Consider the following 20,280-nt stretch of genomic DNA (forward strand, 5'->3'; position numbering starts at 1 on the left):
CTTCACACTCAGCATTTATCCTCCCTATCCTTTTGAATCACTGTTACTGTTTTAGGTCAGTTCTTCACGATGGCCACATTTCTTGCTTTCCTTTACTCTTTCACTTTTCCATTTACTTGTAAGGGGGTAACTTACCTAGTCTATGCTTTCTCATATGCATTCATTCTAACTTCTGCTCACCACTTTCTTACAGTTCCTGACTCAGATCTCTAAGACACCACTCACATTTTAATACTGTGTTTTCTCTTAGCATTTGCCATTTTTGTACCTTCCTGAGGCTTTCAGCTTTTTAACTTGCCTTCTTCTCCCAATACTTTCACACTTAGTTCTTTATTTTGTCAATCTTTTCCCAAGTGTTAAGCAATATAGCTATTTGGAAAATATTTCTCTTCAAAATTTGCACCAGAACCCTCCAGCATCATTTTGCTTTTAAACATTCTAAAACTATGTATTTTATAAAATAGACTTATTCCTAGCTGCTCTAAAATGAAATTTTTCCCTCTCCCTCCTCTCTTACATACAACCGATCTTCAGAATCTGCTGTTTTGACACTAAGATATGTTCCAAATTGAGCTTATCCATTCTTTTCCTTGGTTTAGGTTCATCTCAACTCTTGTGTGTACCACTACACAACCTCCCAAACGTTCTACTTATAGCTTCTACTTTCTCGAAGTTGTTCTGAACACTGCCTTTGAAATAACTTTTCTGAAATAGACCTATGCCGCAGTTCTGAAAAGCCTTGAGAACTTCACACTACACAGAGAATGATTTTAGCCTCTTCCTGAAAGCCCTTCACAATTTGGGCCCATGACAGTGGCCATGTCTTCACACATTCCACCAAAGCCTTCTACTTCCTCTAATAAATCTTCTTCATTTCTTATACAAGTCATTTCCTTCCCCCTGGAATGTCCTTTCCCACTTCACAATGTCTACTCTGAAGTTCTGCTATACTTTTTAAGACCTAGTTCAAATATCACCTAACACAAGGAGCGTTTCCAGGTTCCTTTCCGCCTAGAATAATAGTTTCACACTGCTGCAGTAATTATATTCATTATGTCTCTACTAGTTGACACCTGTATTAAAGAATCCTCCATAATTCTTTCCTATTTTACAGATATCTATGTTTTTGCCCCCCGCCCCGCCATGTTAGTTTCTAAAGGACAGAGTATTGTTTTATATTTATTCTTTAATTCATCAATACTTTATGAGTTTCTATTAGATGTCAGTTAGTGGATTAAGAAGAGGAGCCCTCCGCTGGGCGCGGTGGCTCACGCCTGTAATCCCAGCACTTTGTGAGGCCGAGGCCGGTGGATCACGAGGTCAGGAGACCGAGACCATCCTGGCTAACATGGTGAAATCTGGTCTCTACTAAAAATACAAAAAATTAGCCGTGCGTGATGGCGGGCGCCTGTAGTCCCAGCTACTCGGGAGCCTGAGGCAGGAGAATGGTGTGAACCCGGGAGGCGGAGCTTGCAGTGAGCTGAGATCCGGCCACTGCACTCCAGCCTGGGCGACAGAGCGAGACTCCGTCTCAAAAAAAAAAAAAAAAAAAAAAGAAGGTGAGCCCTCTTCCTCCAAGAGCCTGGCCCAGTATTTGTGAGTAATGGTTGCTTAATCAACTGTTACTAAATTGTTCTAAGTTTTAAAATTCTTCCATATATTTCTGGGCACCCTTCCCCATCCTGAAACTCAGGTAAATGAATATTAAATGAGAATTCATTTTCTGTATTACTTTATGTATACTCTATGATGCTAGAATGCTTATGTCAAATGGAAAATTATTTTATCAAGTGACTTAATTATCAATACTATGCTAAAAGTTATAGGAAATATTTTAAAAGCTTATAAAACTATAGTTGTATGAAAAGCTCCTTGTTTCTTTGCCATACTGAAGTGTCTCTTTTCTTTGGTGAGAGTTATGGCAGGTGAATTTCAATTTTTTAAAAATTTTTGAATAAAAATAAGAAATTTTGTAGGGCTGGCTTGGAATTGCTTTGTTTACAATGGTCACATTTAAAAAATCAATACAGTTCGTTAAGATAGTGCCTTCCATTCTCTGCTTCTATCTCAATATTGTGAATGGTAATTAAAAGGAATAGATATAAATCAAATTAATGTTTCATTCATTTAAACTATAGTATTGTGTAATAGTCTTATATTTATAAAAAGCACACCTTGAAAAACTATATTTTACAATGTGTGTTTTTTAAATATCTTAATTAAATTGGATTTTAATGAATCCTTTCAGTGGTCTAAATTTAGGCATAAAAGATGGAAAGGGTGGCCAGGTGTGATGGCTTACGCCTGTAATCCCAGCACTTTCGGAGGCTGAGGAGGGTAGATCATGAGGTCAGGAGATGGATACCATCCTGGCCAACATGGTGAAACCACATCTCTACTAAAAATACAAAAATTAGCTGGACGTAGTGGCGCGAGCCTGTAGTCCCAGCTACTCGGGAGGCTGAGGCAGGAGAATCGCTTGAACTGGGGAGGCAGAGGTTGCAGTGAGCCGAGATTGTGCCATTGCACTCCAGCCTGAATGACAGGGTGAGACCCCGTCTCTAAAACAAAACAAAACAAAACAAAAAAACAGATAGAAAGGATGTATTCTAAATGTGAAATGTGGGAAATGTAGTAAAATCCCATCATAAAGCACTTAACTTTTCATTTATGCTGTGGGTTGTATCACATCCCTGCAGGGTTCAATGGGAATGAGTCCCCTTTTCTCACTCAAACACTTAGGTTCACAATGAGGATGCTTTCCTTGTCAATCCCTGACACAATAGTGTTGTTCCCTATTTGGCTATATTCTTCCCTTGTTTTCTACGAAATCAGCTACATGTTATTATTTCAGCTTTTCAAGTGACATATGTAAAACTTTCTTGCAAACAATTTAAACGAGAGACTCATAAGGCAGATAAAAATCGGGTCTATTATTAGCTGGTTAGGCTTGTTCGGGTAAAAAAAAAAAAATGCAGTAATAGGCTTGCTCACCAATCTCCTACACAAGTAGAATGGCCTGTGTTCTGGTAGTAGTTCTGGTAGTTCTGGTAGAAGTCAGTGTTTCTCAGCCCTGACTACTCATTAGCAAATTACCCAGGGAGATCTGAAACAGAGGTGTGCGTACTCCACTTTCAGAGGGTCAAATTTAATTGATGAGTCTAATGTATAGCTAGGGCTGGCTGCCAAATATTAAGTTCATGTGAACTTTATTTGGAAACTTTTCTTGCAGTATACCATCATTTAGACACACAGAGAGGTGTGTTTATTTCACTGCTATCCCATGACCACCAGTGTTTGTGGCAGCTCAGGCCAACTAACAAGAACCCCAAAGAAGGTCTGTAGAACCAAGGGAAAATCCAAAGTTGAGAAGGAAAGAAAAAAGACCACCAGCAATCAGCATGGATGTGCTGAAGTGCTCTGCCTCCACTTAGACCTCCTGATGAATCCTAGAAACTGTATTACAATGACCTAGCTGCTGTGCACTACATCCAAATTTAGAGTGATCATAAAGAACTCCTCTCAGAGAAAAAAACCTGCATTCCTCTGAGCAGCAAAGTAAGAAAAGGTAATAAATTGTAAAAGGCAGAGAGGTAGAAGGGGAAAAAGAGCTGTAGCACATAGAGAGGGTTCACACCGCGTGAATTCTCCTCTGTGCACTCCATTATGCTTCATGGGCAGTGATTCATGAACTACAGAAATGGGCTCAGAGAGAGCCACTGAAGATGCTGGTGAGAATCTGCTGTGCATAAGCAAAAACTCCAATTGAAGCTGAAAGTAAGTGGATGAAAACTTTTTTAATGAAAAGAATATTAACTCTAAGCATGTGACTACTTTTAGTTCAAGTTTATGCAATGAATCATTTCATAATTGAGGCCTTCTTTAAAACTAGCCAGATTGATTAACGTACATTTTTCTCGTTCAGATGCCTGCAGTATGAGAAAAATAGGGCTGTAAGAGGGCAGAGAAAGGCCAGTTCAATGTATGTTGAAGCAAATCAATGTAGAAAAATATCTTACTTCCTCTATTATAAAATAGATCTGTGGTATAAAAGTAATCTTTTGGGAAGTAAGAAAATGCCCTATATTTAATGTACTTTTCAATTATATGATGAATTTTCTTGAGAAATAAAAATGTACAAAAATTCATTATATAGTCAAGGAAGTGTATTTGTACTTACAGAGTAGTTAGAAGACTAGTTAGTTCATGGAGACTAGTTAGGAGGCCGTTGTGATAACCCAGGTACATGATTTTAAGACCTGGCCTGGGAGAGTGGCCATGGGCATGAAAGGAAAGAGAAGGTATAATGTCTCTAGAAACAAAACTCACTTAACATTTATTAAGGTCAGAGTATTTTCAAACTTATGTTATTCAAGGAAAACTTGAAATCTCTAATATGAAAACAAATGCATTAAAAGTTTAACTGACATTGTCAACTTAATAAGCTTACAATGTATCTCAATGGGTCTCAAGTGTTGGCATGCATCAGACTCACCTATACAGCTTATCATTAAAATACAGTTTTCAATTCAACAGATCTGAGATGAGAGTCCAAGAATATGCATCTAAAACAAGTTCCCATGTGATGCCGATGCTGTTAGCTTGGTGACTACACTTTGAGAACCACTGACATAGACAATTATGTGGATTTCCATGTGACATCCTTGACTGTTATTTCACAAAGTCCATGAGGCAAGGAAACACAAATCAATAAAAGCAGGGTTTTATATAAAGCACTTATTGCTAGTAACAGTTCTATGTACTTGATGATATGGTTTGAGTGATTGCCTCCTCCAAAACTCATGTGTTGGAGACGTAATCACCAATGCAATAGTATTGGGAGGTGGGAACTAAGAGGAGGTATTGAGGCCGTGAGGATGGAGCCTTCAGGAATGAATTAATGCCATAATAAAAAGGGCTTTTGGGAGTGGGTTCACCCCCTTCCACTCTTCTGCCATGTGAGGAACAATGTTCCTATCCTCTGGAGGATGCAGCCTTCAAGGCACCATCTTGGATGTGGGACTTTACCAGACACCAAACCTACTGGCACCTTGCTCTTGAATTTTTAAACATCCAGAGATGTGAGAAATAAATTTCTGTTCTTCATAAATTACCCAATCCTATATATTCTGTTATAGCAACACCAGATGGACTATAAGACACATGATATGGATTTTTAAAATATTTGTTGAAGTCATTAGGTCATTACTTTATTCAACACATATATATTGAGTACCTCAATGAATTGGGCATTGTTCTATGTTCTGAAAATGAAAGAGTAAAGAGAAGTGATGACATAGTTTCTTACATTCTGGAAAGAAGAGATAGATGTCTATAAAGTAAGTAATCAATATAGTGTATATAGTAGGTTAGAGGGTAATAACTGCATGGAGAAAAGTAAAACAAAATAATAGTATTAGGGATTAACTTTAGGTAGAATGATCAAGAAAGTCTTCACTGAGAAGGTGACATGTGAATAAAGCTCTAAAGAGGAGAAGATAGGAACCAAGGAAATGTCTTGTGGAATAGCATTCCAGGCAGAGGAACAGCAGATGCAAAGGCCCTGAGGTAAAGAGTCCTTGCAATGTTTGAGGAACAGCAATAAAGTTAGTGTGACTGGAGTGAAGGACGAAGGAGGAGATAGGTCAGAGCGATAATGAGTTTAGACTGTTTGGGACCTTGTAGGCCATTGTAAGGACTTTGGCTTTTACTCTAAGTGAGATGGGAGATTATTAGAGAGTTCTGAGCAGAGAACTGGAATGATTTGACTTACATTTTAACAAGGTCACTCTGATCATCATGTTGAAGATACACTGAAGGGGGCGATACGGGGGAATTCAAGTGTCTAAGGGAGGTTAATACAATAGTCCAAGAAAATCCACTCTTTGGGGGAGGGAACAGTGAAAGAGACCTATCAAGTTTTTTTATTTATTTTTGTTTTATTTATTTATTTATTTTTGAGATGGAGTCTCTCTGTGTTGCTCAGGCTGGAGTGCAGTGGCGCAATCTCGGTTCACTGCAACCTCCTCCTCCCAGGTTCAAGCAATTCTCCTGCCTCAGCCTCCTTAGCAGCTGGAGGTTGCTAAGGTTGCTCCTTACAGGAGCGTGCCACCACGCCCGGCTAATTCTTTGCATTTTTAGTAGAGATGGCATTTCACCGTGTTAGCCAGGGTAGCCTGGATCTCCTGAGCCTGCCTCGGCCTCCCAAAGTGGTGGGATTATAGGTTTGAGCCATGGCGCCCGGCCCCTATCAAGTTTTAACAGTAACTTTCTCCCCTCCCTGTTCCACCCTTAAAATTTAAGAAGAAAATTAACAAAGAAGGATCATAGATCATGCAAACAAAATGAAAGCATGCCTTTCTCTTTCTGCCCTCTATTGCCCTCTGATGGCAATGTCTAGATTATTCAGAACAAATCTGTCCTTTAAAATATCCTAGCAAGAATGCTATAAGTCTTTCTTAGTAGCTTCTATCAACCATATTGCCATGCAGTCTTTCATGTGCACAGCTGAAACGTATTTTGCCTCCTTGGGTTACATGATGGTTACTCGTTTAAAGTGTCCTATCAGCACTTCTTTTACTTTTAATAATATTTCACGTTCCTCTTGGGCCTTCTCCAATGGTCCTCATCCATGCTGAGGCATCAGTCTAAGAGGTATGATGTAACTAACTGACACTGCCATTACAGTGGCACATATCAAAGACAAAATTCGATTTTCAGTCATTGTGGAGATTTGAATCTGGGCTTGGTGTTGTATCTTTTCTAAATACATTTTGATCAACTAAATTACTTTGAAGGCATCTATGGCAAATAATATAGATAATTTAATGGTCATGGGAAATAATTTGAGGAAAATAAAATATATGTTATTAAATATAAGGTTATTTCATGAGAAATAATGTTACTATTATATCAAAGAAAAATGGTTGTTTTAAATATGCTCTTAATTATGAAATTGATAACGTTTTATGGTGTCTTATAAAGAAATTAAACACTCGTTCAGGCTTTTGCTCAGAACTACAGTCATTTAAAGTAGTTTTTATGAAGAAATGAAGTTTCCAGGTTTTGACAAATGTTTGTTAAATGAGTGCACAAAATTACAAATATTCAGTCAGCAAATATTTATATTTATAATGCACTGGGCATTATGCTGGACTTTGGAGACATAAAAGTGACTAAGATAAAATTTGTTCCTGACAAAATGCTCACAGATTATTCTAGGATCAGAAATGTAAACAACAATTACCATCTGTCTATAAACATCATGCTGAGGAAGCACAAAGAAAGAAGCTGGTAATGTTGGTTGGAGTCAGGAAATGTTCCTAGAAAAAAAATGGCCTATGAATAGAGCGAAAATGCATCCCTTTCAGAATGTAAAACTGAAACTTGTATCCTCAGACTACATTTGCTATTATTATTTGAATAATAATATGTTGAATATCAAGGGACAAGGACTGCAGAGATATTTTGGAAAGGGGTTGCTATGATCTGAAAAGTTTGGTCTTTCCAAAATTTATATGTTGAAATGCTGTCCAAGGCAATAGTATGAAAAGTTGAGGCTTTGGGAGGTAATTAGATCATAGCGGGGAAGCTCTCATGAATAGGTTATGTGCCCTTATAAAAGAGGCCCAAGAGAGATCCTTCACCCCTTCTACCATGTGAGGACATAGAAAGAAGTTATCGTCTATGAGCCAGAAAGACAGCTTTCTCTCTGACATGCGACTGCTCTTTCTCCTAGTGCCTACCTAGTTATCAGCAGGGTGTGTGCAGGTCCGAATGCGAAGAGGATGAGCTGAAAAATATATAGTAATATAAAGAACGGATGTGGTGGAAAGACGAATTTGGAAGCAGAAGACAGGGATTCCAAGCTCAGCCTAGATGTTCTCTAGTGGTTTGGTACTGATAAATAACAATTATTATGAGCTTCCATTTCCTCGTTCAAACATTGGCATGGTAATACAACCTAACTCTTAGGGTCATGGTGAGAATGAAATGGATTTAGCAAAAGTTTTTCCATAAACTGTTTAGGCTCTGAGAGTTAATTGCCAATATTTCTGTCTCTTAAAACGTTGCTACTGATGAATACCTATGGTATCTAAACAATGTTTGCCTTTGTTTTTTACAGGTATCATTTTCTTATACTTGAATTGCTTTCAAGTAATCTTAACTTGGTTACTTAAAAGTATTATTTTTTGAATATTGTTAGAACTCAACTCGGGAATAGATTAACTGAAGGTCAAAATCTCTCTGCCACCCTTATAAATTTAAAGTGTAATATTTTAATATGCCTAGGCAAGAATTCAACTTCTAAAATGACCATATCATAAAATAAAGAACTAAGAAGTTATTACTATTTTAACAATTTTATATATTTAGGAATAATAATTATCCTAATGAAGAGAAACATAAGAAAGTAATTTGCTATGATTAAAACATTATAATTATGGAAGTATGAAAATATATAATATTTAATAGTGATGTATTTAACATAAAATGAAAATATTATAATTTTTCTATAATCTTTCAAAAAACTTATAAAATTAAAGCATCAACCATTCATAAAAGTAGTGTATTTTTCAAACATACCATCTTGGAGACTCTGAAATGGGTTACTCCAACTTTTTAAATTTGATATATATTTGATATATACTTTTTTACTTTCATAATTCTTTTAAAAAGTATGTGTGTGTATATATGTATAAAATATAGAAAGTGTATGGGGAAAGTCATTCCTATTAACTTGGGAAAATAATATTTTACTATCTTATGGTAAATTTTATGACATTTATGATGGAAGTAAAGTGGGAGAACTGGCATACAGATGCATTTAGAGAAAAATGGCTGGAGAATGGGAATGAAGAATGAGCTCACAGAATAGAAGAAACTGTTCTCCAAACAGACAACTGTAATCATTAGATACAAGGAAGTAGGAGAATTTCCTCCCAATGCTCCACTCCTAGGGCTGACGAAGAGAAGACATTCTTTCTTTCTCTTCCTAGAATTAGTTTCAGCCTCCATGATATTCTGGGAAGCTGGTTTTGAAACAAGTGTCAAGAACATTCTTAAACTTACATTGATGGTAAAAGGGTACCAAAGAGGACACCATATGACAAGGATTAAGAAAACCTGAAAAAAAAAGGTATGTTTAATATGGAAACCACAGGTTTTTCCAATTTTGTCTAGCAATAAAGCAAAACTTGTAGAAACAAAAAGGATTATAATAGTCATAATGACAAAATAATAAAATATAATAAAATAGTTAAATAAAATAATGACAAAATATTAATAACATTTATTAAGATAAATTTTCTGTATCACAAGATTTAATACATCCTCAGTCTTACTTACATTTCAGATATCATTAAAAATGAAAAAACTATTTGGCTAAGTTATAACATGAAGCTAAGACACTGCTGATTGTAAAGTGCATCTCGGTTCTAGAGATGTTAAAAATGTGAGGGAGGAAAAAAAGGAGTCTTAGAATTGACAAAATTCGGCAGTCCTTCAGAGATAGAATCCTGGGCTTGTAAAATCTGCTTTAGGTGAGTGATTCAGAAAGGGAATTTTGTTATTTTTGGTGTCCTTAGGAAAGGTATGTCTAAATTCACAAGCCAGAAATCTCATTGGCTAAAACTCCAAAGATGTTCCCACTGAAAATAATAATTATCTATCTTTAATTTCTTCTAACATCTTGCTAAATATTGTTATGCTTATTTAATGTTATTAATCAGAGCAGGAAGTCATCTAGCCTCTCCCTATTGCTTTAGGATGTTAAACAGATTATGACTATAATATGTAGGAGGAGAACTTACTGTAAATCTATCATGGTAATGAAAACCGAATGCTACAGTTCCACATTGCTCTGATACTTGTGTCACCGACTTGCACTGATAATTGTTGTACTTGATATACATAAAAAGCCCCAAAATAGCATGCATAATTCTTATTCAAAAGAAAAATATGGTGCATAGAGACCTGTTAGGCATCAAATACATTGAATGGAATCTGAAATTTAAGATGATAGTCTGAAGACAGACTACAATTATTTCCAAAGCGTGAACTCTGCAGATAATGAGAAAGGCATTCAGAATGGCTTATCAACGACTTGCTGTGTGCATGGTGTGCTCCCTGCCCACTGTAAAGAATGATGAGGACAGCGTCAGAGTCAAGACCTGTTCCATCCTGATAAAATATAATGTGCATTATCTTGTAGCACAGAATGTTAACAAGGATCTCTGAATGCCGAAAGATGCCAATTGGAGTGCAAAGTCTCTAAATACTGATCAGAAGTTTGGGGCACAATCATTCTGAAACCATAATTTGTTTTAAACATTTGCCAAAGACACAAATTTGACTTTTGGGCTTTTGATTTATGGCCCAGGCTTGTAGAAGCACTGAGAAGCTCTGTATTGGCATACAGTTTGCCTTCCTGTAGAGGTGGTTGATTATTCCATAGCTGTGACTTGATTACTCATGCATTCAACATTTATTGAGCATTTTTTTATATTCAAGAATATGTGCTAAATGCCACAGATACTGGTGTTAAAGGTCAAAGACCCTGACCTCAAGGAGCTCACAATTTTGTAGATAAAATAGAAAAATAAGCAATTGAGGACAATATATCTAGACATTTATATTAAGGGGAATTTTGAGAGCACAGTGGAGCAGCATTAGAGGCAAATATAAGTAAGTATAGTTTCCAGAATCATGGGATACACGAACTGGATATTTGGGAAGTAATTGGAGCTAGCCTGGGGAAGGAGGGAGTAAGGAGTGGGGCTTACAATGAAGGAAAACACCTATATGCAGCCTAGGGTGTTGAGATACAGTGGAGCTGTGAGCACACTGCAGTGGGTAGCACCAGTAGCATCTACATCTTTTAGAAGCTTCTACTGCATTACAAGGCAATTGTGCTTTACTTCAGAGACTGGCAGATAGAGAGGGGATGATGTCAAAAATTTAAGCAGACAATGGTACAATCATACTTGTACTTTATAGTGATCACATTTATATAGAAATCTAGAGAGTGAGTACGAAAAGAGAAGTTAGTAGTAGTATGAGCAGATGAGACATAATGAGGGTTGACTTAAGGCCACAGCCATAAGGATGGCACCTTAGATCCATTTCTAAGAGAGAAATGATGAGATTTGATGACTAATTAAGATATGGGGAATAGTAGCAAATAAGATGGTAACTCCTAGAACTATGGCTTGGGTGACCTGGATGATAATACCATTCACTGAGAGGAGAGTTTTGACAGGGATGGGGGTGGAGCAGATCAGCATGAGTGGGGAGAGGAAGGTTATCATTATTTGGAATTGGGGAATGATGACTGTATTGTCCATTTTTCACTCTGCTAATCAAGACATACCCAAGACTGGGTGATTTATACAGGAAAATGATTTAGTTAACTCACAGTTCCACATGGCTTGGGAGGTCTCACAATCATGGCAGGAGGTAAGGAGGAGCAAGTCCTGTCTTACATGGATGGCAGCAGGCAAAGAGAGAGCTTGTGTAGGGCAACTCTCCCTTACAAAACCATCAGATCTTGTGAGACTTATTCACTATCACAAGAACAGCAAAGGAAAGACCCGCCCCCATGATTCAATTACCTCCCACCGGGCCCCTCCCACAATACCTGGGAATTCAAGATGAGATTTGGGTGGGGACACAGCCAACATATCAATGCCTGTGAGATAACTGAAGAAGACATTCTACAGACAGTATCAGAAGGATGATCTGGGCCAGACGCAGTGGCTCATGCCTGTAATCCCAGCACTTTGGGAGGCTGAGGCAGGTGGATCACTTGAGGTCAGGAGTTTGAGACCAGCCTGACCAACATGGTGAAACCCCGTCTCTACTAAAAATACAAAAATTAGCTGAGCATGGTGGCATGTGCCTGTAGTCCCAGTTACCTGGAAGGCTGAGGCATGAGAATTGCTTGAACCTGGGAGGCAGAGGTTGCAGTGAACCAAGATAGCACCACTGGTGACAAAGTGAGACAAGTGAGACTCTGTCTCAGAAAAAACAAACAAACAAACAACAACAACAACAAAAAAAAAAAAAACAAAAGAAGGGTGATCTGGTCTGGAGGTACAGATTGCTAATGTATACCTACATTCGCTTATGTGAAATGTCACAGGGCAAAATCTTTATGACTTCTGTTAGAGTGATCACCTATTTCTCTACCTATAGTCTCTTCTCAACTACAAATAGATAAACCGAACATTTTTATCTTTCCCAATGCACCTTTAATCCCATGGCTTTTGCTGAAACTTGGCATTTATTCTATGAAACCACTTTCCACACAATCCTCTTTAAAGAGTTCTTATCTCCATGATTCTCAAGGACAAGAAGGAAGGCTGGCTTTCTTGCTGAAACCACTGTTCCTATGAGTCCACTGGTGGGACAGTTAACTTAAGTTTTAAAAGGATGCCTTCATTGGGTGGACAAGGGGGAAAAAGCATTGCAGAGAGAGATCAGTGTGTACAAAAACTTGGAGTGGTAGAGGTATATGGTAGGTTTGAGGAAAAGCAAACAGTCTGGTATGACATATGACTAGCACTTAGAGTGATGGCAGAATTTTAATAGGAAATAAAACAAATATTTAAAAGGTTAAAATAAGTTTTCACTTTACTCAAATGCAGTTAGAAGCCATTATGGAATTGTATGGACCATGCTTTTGGAATTTCGTGAGCTTCTTATTCTCGATCACCTTCATCTTTAATCCACTGCAGTCATACATTGATCCAATTTCAAGTTAGACTCTAGCGTCATTCAAACCTGCTTTACAACCAAAATTATCACCACATCCTGAGGCTTCTCATTTCCTTGCTTCTATTGAACTTTTGGCAGGACCTCTGTCACCTGGTCTCTCCATGCCCATACGCTGTCACTCCTTCTCTATCTTGACATCTCCCCAACAATCACAGACTTCATGAGAAGCATCTCAGGGATGTGTCTGTCATTGCTCTCTAAACCTTCTAGTTTTTGACCTTCAACTTTCCAGTCCTGGAAAGCCCCATTTTCTACCTTCTTCTCCTCTCGCTGTAAGGCTATTAATCCACTTCAAATATTTATTACCTAATTTTAACTATTTACTATAGCTCTGTGGCTTTTTCTACTTTAATTGTTGATCTTTTTTAATGGTATTTGACATGCTGGCTGCTCCAAATTTTTCCAGTCTCTATAGTTTATACTCCCAGTAATGTCATTTATATTTATTGATAAGTGAGTTTATGGTTATTCTAAATTCTCTTTTAGAGTTGTCCTTGCTTCCTGTCACTTTTCATACATTTTTTATTCTACCTACCCTGAAGAATTAAAGATGGAATGCAGGAAATGACAAACACGCTATAGTAATACCTACCATTGATGTAGCATTTACTGTATCCAGCCTCGTTGTTAGTAGTGACAGAGCAGAGCTCAGTCCTGGATGGTCTATCTAAAAAATTTATGTTCTTTCCACTTTTCCAGGACCTTAGTTATGCCAAGTAAAAGAGCCATGGAAAATCTCATTCACAGACTGCGTAAGAAATAGCTAAGCCTTAAAGAGCAAACCATTTACCTGGAAACAAGTGCTATTGCAAAAGTTTCCATTTTTATGGACATAAATTTAGTGTTTAAGTTTTTTATTTTTCAAAAAACAATCAAATTTAACATGCTGGCTTCTCTTTTAAGTTGGGTATTTGTTGAATCTCGTAACAGTTGTAAATAATAGATGGTGTTAGAATATCCTGCTGCATTTTCTGTCAAGAAAAATGGGTACAAATCAAACTACTACTGACTTCTGAGCTATTTGAAAATCTTTTAATATCATTTTAATATATAATTTATTATTTGGGATTAGAAACACAGAAACAAAGATGGGTAAGTATGGATATTCCTCCTTTTGTGTCTTTTAAAACCTGTATGCAAATGTGATTATTGTATATCAAATACTGTTTTGACATTTAATAAAATAGTTTGTTATTTAAATACTGCTACAACCTGTAAAAATCATAAACTTATTTTGTTTAGCAAATAATACTTACCTACTAATTTTGGGAGGATAAGTACAGTTTGTTTTAATATAACATTACCTTAAAATGAAGTGTTAACAGCTTCTAATGATGCCATTAATTGCATTAAGTCACTAATTTTTGTATTTAAAGGTAGTATTTTACAAAAAGAAAAATTAAGATAAAAATGTCTATGCAAAATGAGCACTTAGATCAATAGTTGCACATGATATTAGTACAATAGATTTTTTTTCGCCGAAAAAAGTGTTTTTTCTCTAGCAAATAGTATGTATCAGGTACTGTTATAAGTACTTTTGAACACATTTAATTATACTAAGAGTCTTATGAGATAATTACCACTATTGTCTTTTTCACGTGAGGAAGCTGAAACATGGAAAGGCTGAGAAACTTGCCCAAGGTCATACAGCTAATAAGTGGCTGTGCCAGGATCCCGACCCAACTGTCTGGCTTTGGAGTCTGAGCTCTTACCCACTGTTCTCTCTGCTGCTTTACTAAATTAAGTGTTTAAAAATAATAGAAAAACATCGACCAGCCACTTTTAGGCTTCCAACAAAAGTGCAGTTAACAATAAACTTTGTTCTAAAAATGACTTATTTGTTTTCACGGACTAAACACCACAAGCTGTTGTATACAATAATTCTTTGTAACAGCTGCTCTGCCTTGTGCAACTTCCCACAAGCACACCAAAAGTTAATATCAATTACAATTAAGGGGGAAATTATTTTGGGTAACAGAACATTTGACAAGTGCTCTGGTAAACAAAGCATTGTCAAATTGCTGAATTGTGAACACTTTGCTAAAACTTTTTCTGTTTTTTCTGTGCTGACTTTTTAAAAAGGTATAAACTGTGAATTGGAAATTGATGAATGTTGGTCCCAGCCTTGTTTAAATGGTGCAACTTGTCAGGATGCTCTGGGGGCCTATTTCTGCGACTGTGCCCCTGGATTCCTAGGGGATCATTGTGAACTCAACATTGATGAGTGTGCCAGTCAACCTTGTCTCCATGGAGGGCTGTGTGTGGATGGAGAAAACAGGTACATTTTCTCTGGCGTTGGGTAATTGCCTTAGAACTCCCTGACCAAGAACTATTTTACCACTCTGGTGAATTTAGAGCTCTCACATTCTCGGCTTAAAATTTGGGGGGGTAACTTTATACTTTAACTAATGAAAACATTCAGATTTCACTAAAAAGGGTATTCTTGGAGACCATCTGTCTCAAGAGGGAAGATTTTACAAGTATTTCTTGTAATAGTTTAGAACTGCTTATCCTATGGAAAACTGCCAGTTTTTCAATTGCGTGAAATAAACCTGTTGTAGATAGGAAAGGTGCAAAAACAAAACTATAGATTATTATATATATGTATATAAGGTTGTATCTGTATGTCAAAGATATAAATCAGATGACAACAATAAATCCTTTAAAAATGTTATACAAACCATGACCATGTTGGAAAGGGCAGTGATATCTAATTACTTATATCTTGAATTAATTTCCACGTGTTCAGGGAATTGGGTGAATATTTCTGAAAAAGCATAATGGTGAGAAATAGCCATGTGATTCTGCTTCAAACTGAAGTCTATCATTGGCTTTCAGGCAAAATAGAACAGCAATGAATTACCTCTCAATATGATGAATATAATAAATGTGTGTAACAGTAATTGAGCTCATATAAAACATTTTTAAAAGAACTTTCTAATACTTAAGCCACAACACTGAAAAACTTTCTAACACTTGTTTAAGCCATGATACTGAGTTATCAAATGCATAACAATTTTTAAAAAGATTAGCACTTAAAATTATCTTGTTTGATCCTTCAACAGCTCAGTGGAAGGCAAGATGAGTATTAATGTTTCCATATTACAATAAGGAATCTAAAGTTTAGGGAAATGAGAAGACGCCCACAAGTTCACAGAATTAATTCTTTGCAAAAGGAGGACCAGAATCCAGTTTTTCTTTATTTAGTAAATAAGACATGATTTATCCCAAATCTAATTTCAAAGTGAATCAGAGTTAAAAGAAGAGCAATAAAAGGCACATATGCTTCAAAAATTTGCAACAAAATAATCAAAATAATAGACTTTTTTTTTTTTCTTGCTCTGTCACCCAGGCTGAAGTGCAGTGGTGTGATCTTGGTTCACTGCAACCTCTGCCTCCCGGTTCAAGCAATTCTCCTGCCTCAGCCTCCCGAGTAGCTGGTATTCCATATGCCCGCCACCATGCCTGGCTAATTTTTGTATTTTTAGTAGAGATGCGGTTTCACCATGTTGGCGAGACTGGTCTCGAACTCCTGACCACAGGTGATCCACCCACCTCGGCCTCCCAAAGTGTTGGGATTACAGGCTTGAGTCACCGTGCCTGGCCCTCAAATTTTAAATAGAACAATGTGGTTGTATATTCTTTTTAAAATATAAAATATAACTTTTAATTACATTCCATGTCTTGTCTTTGACTTTTAGTTGTACCCCAATAATGCTCTAGGGGCGTAAATCTACATTCCTGGAGACAGGTAACTGGCCAACACAGAGACAGACAGGTCACAATGGAAATTTCCACACAAGACCTCCAGAGGAAAAGGAGGCTCACCCCTCCCTACTCCACTGTTTCCAGAAAGCCTCAGGACAGAAATGACACAACATTTTGATTCCTTTGGAAATGTAAACAAAACAAGGCTAAAACTTTGCTGTCTTTTGTTCTCTCTCTTGAATATGCCATGAATAGTTTCCCTATTGTGCCATTATCTCTTTTTGCCTAAATTTTGAGATGATAGTCATAAGATCGATCCAATACAACCTGACTTTGTTTTCTCACAAAAATTTAAAATGTTTGCTATGAGGTATACGGGGGGGGGGGGGGGGGGGGGGGAAGAACTTCTTGAAGACCAAAGGAATTATGCAAATGGAGCTTCTAATTCCATGAACTGAGGTCCATTAGTCAGCCAGCCAAGCCCTTTGACCACAGGGTTCTTGTTACTAATGTTTTACCTATACTAGATTTTTAGTAGGTATTTTTAATTGAACAAATGGAATAGTAAATAGATTTCATACAACACATATGAAGATTATAGTCACTTATAATATTTGGTTGGTGATAAAAACACACACAGCCATAGCGAAGAGGACTCTATGTGCCTCATAAATTCATAGATATTCTTTTCCCAAGATCCTCATTTTGCCTAAGCTGAGTGTGCAGATCCATTTTTTCCAATACTAAATCCTTGAGGAGACCCTCAACTAAATTAACATCTCCTCTTAATAAAATCAACAACTTTCTTCATTAGATGTGTATTTTGGGGCTATTTGATAATTCCAGTGAATCCGTGAATAATTAGAAATAGTAAGGTTTAAATATTCTTGCAATCTAAAAATAAGAGAACATCATAAGTCACAATTCATTTAATGAAGGCTTTTCCTGAGTTTTTCATAATTTATGTTTTCATTTTTTCATATGAGACCTTATTAATGGGCTCTCTGTATAACAGAGTGCCATGATGGTATAAATCATTCTCTACCACCTTAAAACATGTTAACAATTTTATTAAGTGCTATTTAGTAGCAACATATTTAGTACCTTCAGATACATGGGATTCTTTATATTTAGTACCTTCAGATATGTGTCTATTCTTTATACACATACATAATCGTCACAATAACCTTGTAACATAGGTACTATATTCAGTTTATGAATGAGAAACTGAATAGTCATGATTTGCATGAAGCTGTACTTTTAAAAAATTAGCATGAAGCTAGATTTTTTAAAAGATAATAAGACATTAATAAGTAAATAATCATGCATTCAGTCCTGTATAGATAATTCCCCAGAGTTTTTGAGGTAGTAAGACTATGCCATGGGTCTTGGGTTGATGGACATGAAGAAACAGTATAAAGATATCTTATCTCAATATGACCAAGAGTTGACATGAAAATTTCATTACTTTCCAGATATAGCTGTAACTGCACGGGTAGTGGATTCACAGGGACACACTGTGAGACCCTGATGCCTCTTTGTTGGTCAAAACCTTGTCATAATAATGCTACATGTGAGGACAGTGTTGACAATTACACTTGTCACTGCTGGCCTGGTAAGTGACAAAATACCTTCCACCAATTATTTTTCATTTGTTTAGAATAGAAACATATCGCTTATAGCAAATGAAACGAAAAAATACTTTCGTTAAATGTTTTAAGTCAATTATTTCTTCTAGCTATTATTGTTTAATTTAGTTTTATTCTTCAGTGCTCAAACATATTTACCACTATACTAAATATTGTCTAAAGTAGGTTACTGAGTTGCCCAATGATCATAACCCTCTAGGGGAACAGAGGGGAAGAAAATCAATGAAAAGATGAAATTCAGCATGATCTTCATGGATAAAAATTCACTGGAAGATGCTGTCTTTTTTTCCAAGATATTCTTTTATATGGCAGGAATATATAGAAACCAATGAAATAATGTTAAACTATTAGGAACTTTTACTCTCTTAGGCATTTGTAATGTAACCAGTTATATTTGTTAATACAATAAAAAGTTAATTATCTATAAACCATAACCAAAGTTCACATATAGAGGATAATTAGACTTGAGTGTAGAGGTGATAAAAGAATCAATAGAAAACAGTACGTAACATTTGTGTTACATTACAGGCCACAGGCAAATATTGATGCTTATTTTGGGAAACAAACTGCCTGACATACAGCTTTGCATTACATAACAACATTTTGGTCAATGATGGACTGCATATACAACTGTGGTCCTGTAAGATTACAATGGAGCTGAACAAGTCCTACTACCGAGTGATGTCATGGCTGTCGTAACATTGTAGCATCACTCACTATCCATGGGATTGTGGCGGTCCCTCAGGAAGTATTCCAAAAGAAGGCACTGTTATCGTAGGAGATGACAGCTCCATGTGTGTTATTGCTGCTGAAGATATTTCAGTGGGACAAGATGTGGAGGTGGAAGACAGTGATATTGATGATCCTGACTCCATGTAGGTCTAGACTATGGTGTGTGTTTGGGTTTTAATTTTTAGTAAAAAGTTTAAAAGCTTAAAAAACTAAAAATAGAATAAAACATAGAATAAGTGTTCCTCTCAATCTTTAAGTTCCTCATCTGCAAAAGAGGGATAAAAATATTTTACTTGTAGTATTATTATGAAAAATAAAATTATAAAAATAGAGTCTGGCACATATTAAGCACTCAAGTAAGGGCAACTATGTTGCAAGTTCTATACCACGAGGTGGAAATTATGTATGAGGGCGGGAGTTTGTAATGGTCAGGCAGTTAAGAACATCTACCTCAAGAAACCCAACTAGTACATGTTCCATTCATTCATGGATTCAAGCATTTAAGCCACATGAATTTCAGTGGCTAAAACAATAGTGATCTGGGAATAAAAAAGGTACCGTGCCTTCCTCCAAGGAGCCTAAATCCTAGTAGGGAGACATATGTCAAAACGTATATAGTACAATTTTTGGTACAATAAGTGGCTATAATAAATTCTGTAAAAATGAATAGAAAAGAAGTACAGGGATAGCTTGCTCAAAGAGGCACCATTTTAGATAAGCTAAAGATGGCTGAGCAAGTTCCATAAATGTACTCAGTAGCTGTGTGACTTTGGACAAATTACTGCTCTGAGCCTCAGTTTCCTAATTTATAATATCCACAGGATAGAGTTGTTTCAGAGATAAATCCAGTAATGTATATAAAACTCCTGGCTTATCCTGGAGCATAGTAAGCACTAAATAAAAGTTAAATGAATATCAAAATTAGAAAGTTGTGTAGTCCATTACTTATTTAAGAAATGAAGAACAGAAGGAGAAGAAGAAAGAAAGAAGCAAGAAAGGTGGCAGGCACATGCAGAAAAGAGCACATCTGGCTGGGTGCTTTGGCTCACACCTGTAATGCCAGCACTTTGGGAGGCCGAAGCAGGCAGATCACTTGAGATCAGGAGTTTGAGTCCAGCCTGGTCAACATGGTGAAACCCCATCTCTACGAAAAGTACAAAAAGAAGGAAAAAAAAATTAGCCGGGTGTGGTGGTGCACACCTGTAGTCCCAGCTACTCAGGGGGCTAAGGCAGGAGAATCGCTTGAACCCGGGAGGCGGAGGAGGTTGCGGTGAGCCAAGATAGTGTCACTGCACTCCAGCCTGTACTTGAGGGCGACAGAGTGAGACTTCATCTAAAAAAAAAAAAAAAAAAAAAGGAGAAAAAAAGAGAAAAAAAAGCAAAGAGCATGTCCAATTGTGGAACTTTGAGTGAT

General features: G+C 36.8%; 1 protein-coding gene across 7 annotated transcripts in view; it reads left to right on the forward strand.

The window, feature by feature from the left end:
* The window catches only part of LOC105484660 (crumbs cell polarity complex component 1), a 279,683-nt gene that overhangs the window by 125,489 nt on the left and 133,914 nt on the right, over window positions 1–20,280 (forward strand). For 6 of the 7 annotated variants that reach the window (XM_071077580.1, XM_011746497.3, XM_071077581.1 and 3 more), the window contains 2 exons: window positions 14,860–15,055; window positions 17,961–18,100. The exons of the other annotated variant lie outside the window; for it this stretch is intronic. In XM_071077580.1, coding sequence (XP_070933681.1) covers window positions 14,860–15,055; window positions 17,961–18,100 — 336 coding nt within the window. The remainder of the gene's footprint in view (window positions 1–14,859; window positions 15,056–17,960; window positions 18,101–20,280) is intronic. 7 annotated transcript variants of the gene reach the window in all.

This window comes from Macaca nemestrina, chromosome 1, assembly GCF_043159975.1.
Source record: "Macaca nemestrina isolate mMacNem1 chromosome 1, mMacNem.hap1, whole genome shotgun sequence".
Lineage (NCBI taxonomy): Eukaryota > Metazoa > Chordata > Mammalia > Primates > Cercopithecidae > Macaca > Macaca nemestrina.